The sequence below is a fragment of the Danio rerio genome, chromosome 2, assembly GCF_052040795.2.
Source record: "Danio rerio strain M-AB ecotype USA chromosome 2, GRCz13ab, whole genome shotgun sequence".
Taxonomy (NCBI): Eukaryota; Metazoa; Chordata; class Actinopteri; order Cypriniformes; family Danionidae; genus Danio; species Danio rerio.
In genome coordinates this window covers 63,267,501-63,285,000 of record NC_141022.1, presented here as the reverse complement: position 1 = coordinate 63,285,000, position 17,500 = coordinate 63,267,501, and the positions used below count along the sequence as shown (strand labels likewise).

The 17,500-nt window shown below is 40.3% G+C and overlaps 1 protein-coding gene across 22 annotated transcripts in view; it reads right to left on the bottom strand.

Moving 5' to 3' along the window:
- si:ch1073-391i24.1 overlaps positions 1-17,500 on the bottom strand; it is a 329,366-nt gene that overhangs the window by 20,352 nt on the left and 291,514 nt on the right. For 14 of the 22 annotated variants that reach the window (XR_015477486.1, XR_015477487.1, XR_015477488.1 and 11 more), the window contains 4 exons: positions 11,708-11,805; positions 6,618-6,734; positions 4,785-4,939; positions 3,409-3,544 (listed from right to left, as the gene is read on the bottom strand). Coding sequence is in view for 8 of the 22 variants with exons in the window: in XM_087238723.1 (XP_087094849.1) it covers positions 3,409-3,544; positions 4,785-4,939; positions 6,618-6,734; positions 11,708-11,805 (506 nt within the window). In the remaining 14 variants the exon portion in view is untranslated. 22 annotated transcript variants of the gene reach the window in all.

Below are 17,500 nucleotides of genomic sequence, written 5' to 3'. Positions count from 1 at the left end.
TTACCGACAACTCTGTTACCATCATGTCAACTCTGTTACCGTCACATCAACTTTGTTAGAGTCAACTCTGTTACCTATAACTGTTACCGTCACCGTCAACTCTGTTACCGGCAACTCTTTACCGACAACTCTGTTACCGTCACATCAACCCTGTTACAATCATTGTCAACTCTGTTACCATCACATCAACTCTGTTACAGTCACTGTCAAGTCTGTTACCGACAACTCTGTTACCATCATGTCAACTCTGTTACCGTCACATCAACTTTGTTAGAGTCAACTCTGTTACCTATAACTGTTACCGTCACCGTCAACTCTGTTACCGGCAACTCTTTACCGACAACTCTGTTACCGTCACATCAACCCTGTTACAATCATTGTCAACTCTGTTACCATCACATCAACTCTGTTAGAGTCAACTCTGTTACCTATAACTGTTACCGTCACCGTCAACTCCTTTACCGGCAACTCTTTACCGACAACTCTGTTACCGTCATGTCAACTCTGTTACAATCACTGTCAACTCTGTTATCGTCACCGTCAACTCTGTTACCGTCACATCAACTCTGTTACAGTCACTGTCAAGTCTGTTACCGACAACTCTGTTACCATCATGTCAACTCTGTTACCATCAACACTGTTATCTTCACCGTCAACTCTGTTACCATCAACACTGTTATCTTCACCGTCAACTCTGTTACCGTCACTGTCAACTTTGTTACAGTCACCGTCAAGTCTGTTATCGTCAACTCTGTTACAGTCAACTCTGTTACGTCATGTCAACTCTGTTACAATCAACTCTGTCACCGTCAACGCAAAGTCTGTTACCAACAACTCTGTTGCCATTACGTCAACTCTGTTACTGTCACCTCTGTTACGGTCACCGTCAAGTTTGTTACTGTCAACTCTGTTTTCGTCAACTCTGTTATTGTTACCGTCAACTCTGTTACCGTCAACTCTTTACCAACAAATCTGTTACGTCACGTCAACTTTTTTCCCGTCAACTCTGTTACTGTTAAGTCTGTTACCAACAACTCTGTTACCGTCACTGTCAAGTCTGTAATTGTCAAGTCTGTTATTGTCAATTCTGTTATCGTCAACTCCGTTACCTTCACCGTCAACCCTGTTACCGTCAACTCTGTTACGTCAGTCAAGTCTGTTATCATTAAGTCTATTATTTTCAACTCTGTTACCGTCACCGTCAACTCTGTTACCATCAAGTTTGTTATTGAAAATGCGTGAAATGAACCTGCAGATTTAAAATAAGTTGTATAATTATTTTGTTAATTATATTTGATCTATAAGCCATAGTTATCATATGATATATTTCATAATTGTGTGACATGGTGGCTCAGTGGTTAGCACTGTCACCCCACAGTTCGAGTCTCGGCTGGGTCAGTTGGTGTTGCTGTGTGGAGTTTGCATGTTCTCCCTGTGTTGGTGTGGGTTTCCTCCGGGTGCTCCGGTTTCCCCCACAGTCCAAACACATGCGTTATAGTGGAACTGACCAACTACACTGGCCGTAGTGTATGAGTGTGTGTGTGTGTGTGTGAGTGTGTGAGTGAATGAGTGTGTTTCCCAGTACTGGGTTGCAGCTGGAAGGGCATCTGCTGTGTAAAACATTTGCTGGAATAATTGGTGGTTCATTCTGCTGTGGCAAACCCTGATGAATAAAGGGACAATGAAGAAAGGAATATTTCATTATTTTCATATTTCATATATTTATATTATCATCTCCTTTCCTCTGTGTTTTCATGATTCTGAAAGATCATTTTGATTGTGTTCAGATTATTGTAGTATGATTGTTTTGTAGGTTCAGTAATTTCACTTTTATGGCAAAAAAAAAAAAGTTCCTTTCATTAATGTGAAACACTGAACATCAACACAGGATGCTGAGAAAAAGGCTTATTTGAGACAACATTTAGAGCTTATTTCTCTCATCTGAACTCTTCATATGTAGAGCATTCAATAAATCCACAAAAGCCATGCAGTGATGCTTGCTTCAGTGTCATAATTTTCATGCCACCCCATAAATAATGTTGTAGATCCGCCTCTGGACGTCATCTATGAAACATGTGCCCATTAAACACAATGATGCCCGAATTACAGTGAAATGCTGAGCGCGGAGCTCCAGATGGTGTGTGCTCAAACGCTGGAGATTCTGCATAAACCCGTCAGGAGCTGTAAAAACCGAGCGCAATAATCTGCTTTCGTAACTCGAGCGCATTTACGGCTCTTATAAGCACCTGCACATTGTGGCGCCGCCGGCGGATCGACTCTAAACTCAAGTGTGTGAGTGTTTATGAGATGCTAATAGGCTAAACTAGCAGTGGCGTGGTGCTTTTGCGAGTGCATTTACTTGGATTTAACAAACGCTCTTCCGTCATTATAAACTCTGTGCATTTGAGCCCGTTTCTCTTTCGGTTACACAAACCAGAGTAAAACATTTATCTGACCGCAAAGTTACTAAAATGCCATGATCTTATGCATCACAGGATTCCTTAAATGTTATGTTTACATATGCAAATGAGACATTATCTAAGTAAACAGACTCATTTGCATTCATTTGCATTCAGAAGAGTCAGGTTTAAATGCTTTTATATCCTCTGACCTTGTTGACATTGGTTTGTACAAAGCCTGCATTAGACATCTCAGAATACTGTAAACAGACATGAAATATGATTCATATGTTTAAGAGTTAAAGGTTATATAAATCAGGTCACTGATTTATGAAAAAGTCTTCATGGACAGGAATAAATCTGTGAAGTGGTGTGTGCCATCCCAATATAGACAGAAATACATGTATTAAGTATGGTGTGTATAATACATTAGAATAAATGTGTGAAGTTTATAATATGCACATTAAGTGCTGCTAAAAGATTTCGGACTCAAGTCCAAGGAATGGTACATATAAACGTGTACTTTGAATACTTTCTTAAAGTACCCATGAAATCAAAACTAACCCGATTGGTTTTGCTAGTTTTGTGCTGAAACAGTTCATCTGTGCGTGTCAGTAAGTAATAGTTGGTAATAGTTTGCCCTACTAATCGTTAATTGAAATCTGCAAATGCACTTGCTGTTTTTTTCAGATTATTTATTTCTTAGGAAATGGGTGTGGCTAACATACTAACCACGCCCCTTCAGCTGTCAGTTTTGAAAACAAACAAAAATGGTGAGCAGGATGAGTCTGTAAATTTATTTCATAAATAATAAAACGCCTACTTTACTACATCCAATCAGCTTGCAGTAAAAAAAAACAAGCCACGCCCACTTTTTGTCATTTATTATTCTGTTTCTCTAGGAACTGCAACACAATATGAAAAATAATGGTCACAGCTTCAAGTTCATTGGGACTTTAAGTTAGTTTGATAGACAATTTGTGATGTAAGCTGTTGTGGTGTGCAGTACCTCGGTCTGGACCATGTTGACGCGGCGCGACCGCAGCTCCCGCACACAGTTGTAGATGTCGACCACACCCTCCCGCTCCGCCATGTCCAACATGATGTCAATCACGATAAAGCAGCCTGTTCGCCCCGCCCCCGCACTGTAAACAGCCAATCAAAACACAGATCAATTACATAACTACATGAAAAACACCCCACCACCCACGTCAATCAAAAGAAAAAGCAAAACAAGGGAAAAAGTATAATGAAGCAGCCCATTCACCCCGCCCCCACACCAACAACCGACCAATTGAAATAAATCACAACAGGAGAAAATGTATAATAAAGCGTCCATCCGCCCTGTCAACCAACCAGTCTGAACACAGATCAAAAACAAAAGAAAACCCATAACGAAGCAGTCGTTTGCCCCGCCCCAACACCATCAATCGACCATTAAAAATAAACCAAAACTAGAAAGAAATTATATTAAAGAAGCACATTTGCTCCGCCCCCACACCATCAACTGACCAATCAAAACAAATCAATACTAGAAAAAATTATAATGAAGCAGCCTGTTTGCTCCACCCCTACATCATCCCTTGACCAATCTAAATAAAAACTAGAACAAAAGTATAATGAAGCTGCCTGTTTGCCCCACCCCCACACTTTAAACCGACAAATCAAAACAGAGCAATACTAGAAAAAAAAATTATAATAAAGCATTGTTTGCCCCACCCCAACACCTTCAATCAACCAATCAAAATAAAACAATACTAAAAAAAATTATAATGAAGCAGCTCGTTTGCTCCGCCCCCACAACATCAATCAACCAATCTAAATAAAAACTAGAAAAAAATTATATTGAAGCAGCACATTTGCTCCGCCCCCATACAATCAACCGACCAATCAAAAAAATCAATACTAGAAAAAAGTTATAATGAAACAGCCCATTTGCCCCGCCCCCACACCATCAACCAACCAATCTAAATAAATCAATACTAGAAAATAATGATAATTAAGCAGCCCGTTGGTCCACCCTCACACCTTTATCCAACCAATCAAAACAAATAAATACTAGAAAAAAAAGAAACAGTAAGTTTTCTCCGCCCCCCAAAAAATTCAATACTAGAAATACAAATCAACAATACCAATGAAGCAGCCCATTTGCCCCGCCCCCACACCATCAAATGACCAATCAAAAAAAAAAATCAATACTAAAAATAAATTACAATAAAGCAGTCCATTTGCCCCGCCCCCAAACCATCAACCGACCAATCAAAACAATTTAATACAAAAAAGAAACAATAAAGCAGAATTTTTGCCCCGCCCCCACATAATAAACCAAAACCAATCAAAACTCTTCTAGCGCACAGATGCTCAGTGCTGGCTGTGCTCCTGTACCTGCAGTGGACGGCGATGGGTCCGGCGTTGGTGTGTGTTTTGGCTTTGACGCGTCGCACGAAGCCCAGCAGACCCGTGGCGTGATACGGCACACCGTGATCCGGCCAGCCCGTGAAGTGGAACTGACTGATCTCACGGATCTCATGAGCTCCTCGCTGCACAACACACACACACACACACACACACACACACACACACACACACACACACACACACACACACACACACACACACACACACACACACACACATACACACACACACACACACACACACACACACACACACACACACACATACACACTATTCTCAATACAGTTTGAAATACAGTTGCAGCAGGAGTTTATAGAGTTTATTCTTCAGGTAGGAACGGCTGGAGACGTCCGCTCTCATTCACCTGCTCTCAGTATCAGCTCATTCTGCTGCTGCTGATGCAAACAGATATCTTCTTATCATATTACTCTACTGTTTATGATTAGTCATGGACACACTTGATTGACTGTTCTCTGTCCTTTGTTATTCCTAGTCATTCTCATTGAAGGAAACAAGCGCACTTGCCATCGCAGAATAAGCTCAATATGATCAGCTTGTTTGTTTACAGATTTCATTTGTGCATCTTCATTCGGCGTTCGTTTGGACATGTCTAATTAGTTCAAGTGAATATGTCAATATTTTTATTTCAGTATCTTTATTTGAATACTGTATACTGTAATGCTGCACTCTATAGAGTTTCTATGAATAAATCTCTAACAGAGACTTCTCTGACCATCAGACAATGTCTGGCTGCGTCCCAAATGCATACTTTCATACTATATAGTATACTGTAAACAGTTTGAGTAGCATGTCTGAATTCATAGAATTGTAAAATCAGTATGACCGACTACTTCTGGCGACATTCTGAAGTGCGCATCCGATGCACGCTACGCGATCCCATGATGCACTGCGAGAGACTTCATGAATGGCAGTGAAGCAAGCAACTGATGCAGGTAGGTCACGTGATCATGACAAAATAGCAGATGTAGTATGTCCGAGGTAAAGTCTAGATTGGATATACAGCCAGCCGGAAGTGCGATATGCACATAATAATAATTCCTTATAGTTATACATCGGTTTTCTGGACACTCAAAGTGCTGTACACATTGGGGGAATCTCCCCATCCAGCACCAGAGCGCAGCATCCACCTGCAGAGAGCAGCCATATTGCTCCAGACCGCACACCACACACACCAGCTGATTGGTGGAGAGGAGACAGAGTGATAAAATTCCATGACTTTTGCATGATTTTTCCAAGACTTTTAAGTAAATTTTCATGACCTAATGTTTCATGCAATGTCTACATATGTGTGGTAAAAGAAAAACCAATGCATGCGCAAATTTATTACCGCATACCGTAAAACACGCAACAATCTATTTAGCTTAAATGTATAGTTATATCTATGTCAGATTGATTTATGTGAGAGTGTGTGACTGGCCAAGGACAGAAATGAAGTAAATAACCTAGATTCAAGTATACAGATATGTGTTTCCCAAAACTTGTGGGTTTTTCTGTTTTTTACAAAACTTTTCCAGGCCTGGAAAATGCCATGTCAAAACTCCCCAACACCCCAACCCTAAACCCAACCGTCACAGCACTGTAAAAATATGAACTATAGTTATACAGTGTCATATAAAATGCTGCTATATTGATGTGCATATCACACTTACGGTCAGCTGCATATGCGATCTAGACTTTACCCTATAATCCTCAGTTAATTCATCTTTGTGACCAGCTTTAAGAGGAGCTGTGATGTAATCACGTTTAACGTTTAGTGAATGTATTTTCCAGTTTCCTCACCTTCTCCACAGCAAACGTCCTGATGACGTATTCAGACAGAAGCTGTGTCTCGATCAGCGTCACCTTGATGTCTCTGTAGATCTCAGTGTCGTCCGGCCAGTACTTGCAGCATTTCACCTGAGAAAAACACACCAACACAACTGGAGATCAGAGATCAGACGTGTGTGAGTGTGTGTGTGTGTGAGAGTGTGTGTGTGAACTCTGTTACTGTAATATTTCAGTCAATTCACTTTCGAATATTAATAACAATAATATGATAAAAATGAAATAAAACAGTGTGTTTTAGACACTATGTGGAGAAAATGTCAGCTCTCCTGTCGTTTAATAGGGTGAACAATAATTGAAACAATAATTCAGGACAATCAAATGATCACATTTAAGCATTTTGCATAATTTGTCCTTAATAATGGATTCAATTTACTGCAAGTTATTCATTTAGTGTATATCATTCCAGTTTAAGAGAAATGAATGGAAACTGTTTGAAATCTAAAGCCACAATCCAGGGCTGGGTGCTACACTGGAGCATCAGAATCTCAGGATCTGACGTGTCTGTCAAACTCTGTCATGTCTGACCTTTAATCTGAAACCGTGATGCTCAGTTTCAAATGTCACCTGATCACATGAAATTAAACCTTAGGCAGAGGTGTGAGGCCACTCGCTGCTGATTAACACACGTATTGATCCAGATTCAGATCGATGTGCTGCAGACGAGAAAATGATGGAATCGCCGCTCGTTTCACCAGCGTTAGCTCCTGTTGATTAGATGTCTCAAACTATAAGCAGCTGAACGTGATCATGGAGAACTCATTTATCCCAGGACGTTTACAACAGCGATAGAAACCAATATAACCACAGTGACCACAGGTAAATGGAGATCAATAACCTCCTGAGGAAACACTTCAGTTATTTATAGTAAACACTGCAGAGATTTTGAACCATAGTACAGCACTTCAAATCATCTGATATTAATAAACCTCAGGGTGGTAATTTTGTTGTTGCTATGGTAACACAAAAACAAAAGTAACTGATCTGTTGTGGTAATTCTATTGTTGCTATGGTAACACAACTAAAGTAACCGATCGCTTGTAATTCTATAGTTGCTATGGTAACACAACAACAAAAGTAATTGATCTGTTGTGGTAATTCTATTAATGCTATGGTAACACAACTAAAGTAACTGATCGCTTGTAATTATATTGTTGCTATGGTAACACGACAACTAAAGTAATTGATCTGTTGTGGTAATTCTATTGTTGCTATGGTAACACAACTAAAGTAACCGATCACTTGTAATTATATAGTTGCTATGGTAACACGACAACTAAACTAATTGATCTGTTGTGGTAATTCCATTGTTGCTATGGTAACACAACTAAAGTAACCGATCTGTTGTAATTCTTTAGTTGCTATGGTAACACAACAACTAAAGTAATTGATCTGTTGTGATAATTGTACAGTTGTTATGGTGACGACAATTAAACTAACAGACCTGTTGTGGTAATTCTATTGTTGGTATGGTAACACGACAACTAAAATAACGGATCTGCTGTGGTAATTCTGTAGTTGCTATGGTAACATGACAACTAAAGTGATTGATGTTGTGGCAATTCTACAGTTGCTATGGTAAAACATCAAGTGATTATCTGTTGTGGTAATTCTATTGTTGCTATGGTAACGCAACAACTAAAGTAATCAATCTGTTGTTGCAATTCATTAGTTACGATGGTAACACGACAACTAAAGCAATTGAACTGTTGTGGTAATTCTGTTGTTGTTATGGGAACACTGTAGTGGTAATTGTAAAGTTGCCATGGTGACACAACAATTAAACTAACCCAGTAGACAAACATCATCATAAGACGTTAACATTAGGTTAGATTTAGGTTCTGATGTCAAAAACCAAAACCAAAAACTCAATGTCCAGCCAGCGTCTAAGGACAACGTTATTTTTATGTTCAATAACGAGGACAAATTACGTTGATATTTGGTTGATTTTAGGTTGTGTTGGAAAGTGACCAAAATCTAATGACTGATGTCCGCACAAGGTCGAATCGTAACATGATTAGATGTTGATATTTAGTTGATTTTAGGTTGGTTTTAGGTTGGACAATTGGTTCTGATGTCAGCCCGATTTTCAATTCCAAACAAAATTCAACGTCCCTGCGATGTTGAGATACGTTTGGGTACAACGTCAATATGACGTCATGTTGACATCCTATGCCTGCAGGGAACTGATGTGTGTGTGATAATTCGGTTGTTGCTATGGTAACACAACAGCTGAAGTAATCGATCTGTTGTGGTAATGCAATTGTAGCTATAGTAACACCAATTTGCCCCAAAAGCTTTAAGATGTCTTGTGAACAGGCCCAGTTAATTTATTTAGCAAGTTTTTACTGTGTTTGCTGCACTTTGGATCAAATAAATGCATGCTTTAGGAAACATTCACAGTCTTACTGTCCTCAAGAAGTGTATATTTTACAGGGATTTGTGTGCATTTAAGCAGCTTTTGGGCTGTAAATCTGGCAACCCCTCGGCCCATTCCTGGCAACGCATCGGCACGGCTCCACTCTGAGCAGTCTTCCAGAGTGTGGCTGTGTCTGCAGCGAGGCTCAGAGCGTCTGCCGGTGGACGGCTGTGTAATCTCTCAGGGATGTAACTCACACATTAATGTTCTCATTCACACATTAGGCACAGATAAATGAGTTCTGCTCTTCCAGATGCCACACAGAGCGCACCGCCACACGCCCGGGTTCAGTCTAACTCCATTACTGAACTGTGTGTGTGAGCGCGTCACAAAAAACCTCATTATGTGGATATATAATGCCAGAAATATTACAACAGCGCCACTAATAACTCAGACGCTGAACGCACGGCTCAATACTGCACAAATAAACATCAGAACACTGCGTCTGACAACATGATTACACACTCACTATACATTAGCACAGCACTGACAGAGAGAGAACACACACACACACACACACACACACACACACACACACACACACACACACACTGTTATTATTATTTATTATTGTTATTATTTATTGTTATTATTTATCATATTATTATTTATTATGATTATTTATTATTATGATTATTTATTATTATTTATTATTAATAATAATAATATTTATTATTACTATTATTTAATATTATTATAATTTATTATTATTTATTTAAAAATATTTATTATTATTATTATTATTATTTATTACCATTATTATTATTATTTATTATTATTATTATTAATTATTATTTATTGTTATTATTATTCTTCTTCTTATTATTATTACATGCGCTATAGGGGAATTGGGTAGGCTAAATTGGTGTGTGTGAATGAGTGTGTATGGGTGGTTCCCAGTACTGGGTTGCAGTTTGACATATTTGCAAATAACTGTACTTTGCTTTTTGGGTTCTGATTGTAAATTAAAGCAGTGTTGAAGTGAAAGTCTCTCTCTCTCTCTCTGTATGTTCAGTGTGGTTCAGACGGGCATCGCTGCAGAGCATTATGGGTGATGATGGAGAAATCCACATTGGATCAGCATCGTATAAGATCTGCCCAGCGGCAGCACACATCTGCACAGAGCAGAACTACAGCTGAAGATGCACTCCAGATGACTGATCTCAGACCTGCTGTCGTAATCAGCTAATGCCACTGAGCGCTTGCGTCTGTGTTTGTGCGCTCACAGCATCAGATGAAGGCTGTTTATTATATTAATCTGAACATATATTGCTGGAAACACTAGACTTACACAAGCTGAGGGAAATAGACAGTACTAGAGTACTAATAACAACATCTACAAACATCAGTGAAGATCAGGAACATCTGCTGCTGCCTGGAAATGTCTCCTGTTTTATAGAAAGCTCATACTTGATCATATCGACTGCAGCATTTCTCTGCCCATCTGCCAGTGTGTGTGTGTGTGTGTGTGTGTGTGTGTGTGTGTCTGATAATGAGCTCCATTGATTAGTTTTTGGCCAGTTCACACTGATGAAGCCCAGAATGCATCATTTACTCAGCAAGTGATCCTGAGGGACACACACACACACGCGCACATGCACACACGCACACACACACATTTTGATACACACATACACACACACACACACACACACACACACACTCTTGAGTAAACATACTCATACTCATGCACTCAGTAATGTTTTGGAATCGTGTTGATGATGGAGAAGCTCAGTCCAGCACTGGCATCTCCAGATCAGCTAAATATCCGTGATTTCTGTTGTTGATTACGTTCTCATACTTACAACAGACAGATGTCAGAGCTACACAAACAGCACAACACAGTCAGAGGGTGTGGCCTGTGGGTTTTCAGCCACTCAAAAACAACTGTCAATCAACACTGAACTGAATCAATACTAACCTGAATCAACACTAAACTGATTAAAGCTCAATTGAATCAACACTGAACTGAACCAATTCAACATTGAACTGAATTCAATTCATCTTTATTTCTACGGCGCTTTTACAATGTAGATTGTGTCAAAACAATCAAAACTAAACTGAGTCAACAATGAACTGAATCACCACTGAACTGATTCAACACTAAACTGAATCCTCACTGAATGGTTTCAACACTGAAGTGAATCATCACTGAAGTGAATATCAACAATGAACTGATTCGACACTGAACTGATTCATCACTGAACTGATTCAACACTAAAGTGAATCAGCACTGAAGTGAATATCAACAATGAACTGATTCAACACTGAACTGATTCAACACTGAACTGATTCAATACTGAACAGATTTACAGCTGAACTGAATCAACACTGAACTGATTCAACATTGAATTGAATCAACACTGAGCAGATTCAACACTTAACTGATTCAACACTGAACTGAATAATCACTGAACAGAATCAACACTGAACTGAATAATCACTAAACTGATTCAACACTGAAAAGATTCAACAATGAACTTGTTTAACACTGAACAGATTAAACAATATACTGAATCAACACCGAACTGAACTGAATCTCTGCTAAACACTAATTTCCACAGAGTTAAATTGAATCAATGCTGTATTTTGTATCTGATTTGCGGCGTCAGTAACTCACACTCACCCTGCCGACCTCCACCAGGTTGGTCACCATGACGATAGTTGCCGTGTTCTCCTGCCACACCATCCTCCAGAAGTCAATGACAGTCTCCTGCATCGGTCCTGAGGAGAGAAACAGCACACACACACATGCGTGCGCGCACACATATACACACACACACAAGAACGCATGTACACAGAGTCACACACAGAGAGTCAAGAGTTAATCAACACAATTAATTCATCAAGACTCTTGAAAATGATGAAGAGTCTGGTAATGGCTTTTTCTCTCTCTCTCTCACACACACACACACACACACACACACACAAACACACACACACACACACACACACACACACACACACACACACACACACACACACACACACACACCACACACACACACACCTCATTATTTCAGGAAACAACACTATATATTGTTGGCTTGTCTACAAAATGCTTCTTGATTTAAGAATCTTTAGATATTTGGTCTGAAAACAAGACAAAAACAAGTAAGAAAAGCATTTCTTCAGATATGATATCAGATATGAAGACGCGAGTGCAGCAGATCTGTGTGTGTGTGTGAAACAGTTAACGCTTCTGGAAGGCTGAAATGTCTTGAGTTTCTCCCACTCGGCTGCCCACGAGTCTCTGGAGACGCTGAGAGGCAGGACATCATCACCAACAGCAGAAACGTACAGAATCTCTGAGTGTTTGCTTCTGCTCAAGCTCCATCTCCATCACACACAGATCAGCACCACCTGCAGAGCGCCACCTACTGACCAGCACAACGCAAAACCCTGTTATTGCCCACCCTGTTACAGTCAACTCTGTTACCGTCAGCTCTGTTATCATCAACTCTGTTAATGTTCAGTTCAATTCACCTTTATTTGTACAGAGCTTTTACAGTGTAGATTGTGTCAGAGCAGCTTCACATAGAAGATCATAGTGAACTGAAACAGTGTAGTTCAGTATTCAGAGTTTAAGTTCAGTTCAGCTCAGTTCAGTGTGGTTTAATAATCACTACTGAGAGTCCAAACACTGAAGAGCAAATCCATCTATGCGCAGCTCTACAAATTGCGAACCATGCAAGCCAGTGGTGACAACTCTGTTACTGTCCACTCTGTTACCGTTGACTCAGTAACCATCAACTCTGTAATAGTCAACTCTGTTACCATCGACTCTGTTACTGTCAACTCTGTAATAGTCAACTCTGTAATAGTCAAGTCTGATATCGTCAACTGTTACCGTCGACTCTGTTATCATAAATTCTGTTACTGTCAGCTGTGTAATAGTCAACTCTGTCATCGTCAACTCTGTTATCTTCAACTCTGTTACGTCAACTCTATTATCATCAACTCTGTTACCATCAACTCTGTTATTGTCAACTCTGTTATCGTCAACTCTGTTATGATCAACTCTGTTATCGTCAACTCTGTTATTGTCAACTCTGTTATTGTCAACTCTGTTATCGTCAACTCTGTTATGATCAACTCTGTTATCGTCAACTCTGTTATTGTCAACTCTGTTATCGTCAACTCTATTATGATCAACTCTGTTATCGTCAACTCTGTTATTGTCAAATCTGTTATTGTCAACTCTGTTATCGTCAACTCTGTTATGATCAACTCTGTTATCGTCAACTCTGTTATTGTCAACTCTGTTATCGTCAACTCTATTATGATCAACTCTGTTATCGTCAACTCTGTATCGTCAACTCTGTTACGTCAACTCTATTATGATCAACTCTGTTATCGTCAACTCTGTTATTGTCAAATCTGTTTCCATCAACTCTGTAATAGTCAACTCTGTAATTGTCAACTCTGATACCGTCAACTGTTACCGTCGACTCTGTTATCATCAATTCTGTTACTGTCAACTCTGTAAACGTGAGCTCTGTTATCGTCAACTGTTACCGTCAGCTCTGTTATAGTCAACTCTGTAATGGTCAAGTCTGATATCGTCAACTGTTCCCGTCGACCCTGTTATCATAAATTCTGTTACTGTCAGCTGTGTTATAGTCAACTCTGTCACCGTCAACTCTGTCACCATCAACTCTGTTATCTTCAACTCTGTTATTGTCAAATCTGTTACCATCAACTCTGTAATCGTCAACTCTGTTATCGTCAACTCTGTTATCGTCAACTCTGTTATCGTCAACCCTGTTACGTCAACTCTATTATGATCAACTCTGTTACCGTCAACTCTGCTATTGTCAGCTCTGCTATCGTCAGCTCTGTTATAGTCAATTCTGTCACCATCAACTCTATTATCATCAACTCTGTTATAGTCAACTCTGTTATTGCCAAATCTGTTACCATCAATTCTGTTACCTTCAACTCTGTTACCGTTAACTCTGTTATAGTCAACTCTGTTATCGTCAACTCTGTTATCGTCAACTCTGTTATAGTCAGCTCTGCTATCGTCAGCTCTGTTACCATCAACTCTGTTACCTTCAACTCTGTCACCGTCAACTCGGTTTTTGTCAACTCTGTTATTGTCAACTCTGTCATCGTCAACTCTGTTACCTTCAACTCTATTATTGTCAACTCTGTTACGTCAACTCTATTATCATCAATTCTGGTATAGTCAACTCTGTTACCGTCAACTCTATTACCTTCAACTCTGTTATAGTCAACTCTGTTATTGTCAAATCTGTTACCATCAACTCTGTTACCTTCAAGTCTGTTACCGTCAACCTTATTACCGCCAACTCTGTCATCATCAACTCTGTTACTGTCAATTCTATTTCCGTCAACTCTGTCACTGTCAACTCTGTCACTGTCAACTCTGTCATAGTCAACTCTGTTATAGTCAACTCTATTAGTCTACTGTGTTATTGACCACTGTTACTGTTAACTCTTTTATCGTTAACTTCGCTAATCAACTGTGTTAGTCAACTCTGTTACCATCAACTCTGTTATCGTCAGTTCAGTTATTTTCAGCTCAGTTATCAGAAGCTCAGTTATCATTAAAATTAAGTAAAACTATTTATAACAGAATCAAATGTTCCCCGTCGTATTTAAGCAATTTGCATTATTTTCTATCAATAACAGATTAGCTTTACTGTAAATTATACATGTGTTCTCCATCGTTCCAGTTCAAGGCAAATGAATGGAAAAGGCTTGACATGTGCCCATATGAGTCATATAAAGAGAAATCTGCTGGGTTAGTCGTTCTGAGTGCGAGTTAAATTCAATCTTTTACACATCTGAAAGTTCACGAACATAAAGAGAAAAAGCGAAGCTAAAATAAGACATCATGTGATCATAATATCAGAAACGCTGATGTGGAGCAGAGAGAGCAGCACCTCCACATTCATCAGAGAGAGATGCGAACATGCAAACCATTACACAGACACACACACGCACACATACACACACACACACACGCACACACACACACACACACACATACACACACACACAAGAGTTTCAGCAGAAACAGCAGAGCAAACTTTATGCTGAAGTCTAAAGATTCTGACAAAAAGAGGAAAAACTACACACACACACACACACACACACACACACACACACACACACACACACACACACACACACACACACACACACACACACACACACACACACACACACACACCTGTCTCACAGGCTTCAGCTGTCAAGAGCTGCTGACAGTCACTTCTGGAAACACACCGTCTCATCTGAGTGTGTGTGTGTGTGTGTGTGTGTGTGTGTGAGTGTGAGTGTGGCTGAATTCTCCTATACCAGCATAATACAAACCCACTGATAGACACAAAAACTTATTAATATTACATGTTACACACACATTTTCTTTCTCCCCCCCTGTCTCTCTCTCTCTCTCTCTCACACACACACACACACGTTTTCCTCTACATGTACATACACTCTCTTCTTCAGACTCATACACACTTTTTTGCACACACCGACAAATTTACATACACTACCTTACAAACACACCCTCTCTTTCTCTCTCTCTCTCTCACACACACACACACACACACACACACACACACACACACACACACACACACGCGCACACACACACACACACACACACACACACACACACCTCCTCCACGCCTCGCTGTAGAAGCTGAATGTGCAGATAAGCTGCGTCTGCATTATTACTGATGTGTTTGAAGCTCTTTCCTCCACGTTTTGTCTTTGTGTCGCTCAGTGTGAGACTCACTGCTGTCCTGAAGACACACTTTAGGTGTGTGTTTCTGTGTGTGGCTGCAGTTTAGTCTCACAGATTAAAAACGACTTCATTATGTTCATTGCTGCACACATAACCAAAAACACAGTGCGTGTATCTCTGAGAGAGAGAGAGAGGCAGTGTGTGTGAGTTAGCCACTTTATTAGGTACACCTTACAATTACCGGGTCGGACCACTTTCACCTCCAGAACCGCCTTAGTCCTTGTTGTTGTAGATTCAACAAGCTACTGGAAATATTCCTCAGAGATTTTGCTCCATATTGACATGATAGCATCACACAGTTGCTGCAGATTTGTCGGCTGCACATCCATGATGCCAATCTCCCGTTCCACCACATCCCAAAGCTGCTCTATTGGATTGAGCTCTGGTGACTGTGGAGGCCATTTGAGTACAGTGAACTCATCGTCATGTTCAGCAGTCTGAGATGATTGAGCTTTATGACATGCTGCGTTATCCTGCTGGAAGTAGCCATCAGAAGATGGAGACACTGTGCTCATAAAGGGATGGACATGGTCAGCAGCAATACTCAGGTAGGCTGTGGCGTTGATGCTCAATTGGTACTAATGGACCCAAAGAAAATCTCCCCCACACCATTACACCACCACCACCAGCCTGAACCGCTGATACAAGGCAGGATGATCCATGCTTTCATGTTGTCTGAGCCGAGCATCTGAATGTGTCAGCAGAAATGGAGACTCATCAGAGCAGCAACGTTTCTCCAATCTTCTATTGTCCAGTTTTGGTGAGTCTGTGTGAATTGTAGCCTCAGTTTCCTGTTCTTAGCTGACAGGAGCGGCACCCGGTGTGCTCTTCTGCTGCTGTAGCCCATCCGCCTCAAGGTTGGCCGTGTTGTGTGTTCAGAGATGCTCTTCTGCAGAGCTCGGTTGTAACGAGTGCTTATTTGAGTTACTGTTGCCTTTCTATCAGCTGGAACCAGTCTGGCCATTCTCCTCTGACCTCATCAACAAGGAATTTGCGCCCACAGAACTGCTGCTCACTGGATATTTCCTCTTTGTCTGAGCATTCTCTGTAAACCCTAGAGATGGTTGTGCGTGAAAATCCCAGTAGATCAGCAGTTTCTGAAATACTCAGAGCAGCCCGTCTGGCAGCAACAACCATGCCACGATCAAAGTCTCTTAAATCCCCTTTCTTCTATATATAAATATATATTAAATCCCCTTTCTAATATATATATATTAGTGTGTGTGTGTGTGTGTGTGTGTGTGTGTGTGTGTATAAGTGTGTATGAGAGAGTGTGTGTGTGTCTTTTGTTCATTATTTCTCAGGCAGCAGCAGAGTAAAGTGACGTGTTTTATCCGGTCAGATCTCAGAACAGTGACAGTGTTCATACATTATTCTCTCTCAAGCACACAGAGGGAAAATCTCCATCAGTTTCTCTCTCTCCGTCCGTCCGTCTGTCTGTCAGAATCATGAAGATCATGAATTATGCATTTCTGCAGCTCTCTCTGAATCCTGAAGTCACCAGAGCTGAAGTCCAGCTCTCTGAATCCCTGCTCTCTCTCTCTCTCTCTCTCTCTCTCACACACACACACACACACACACACACACACACACACACACACACACACACACACACACACACACACACACACACAC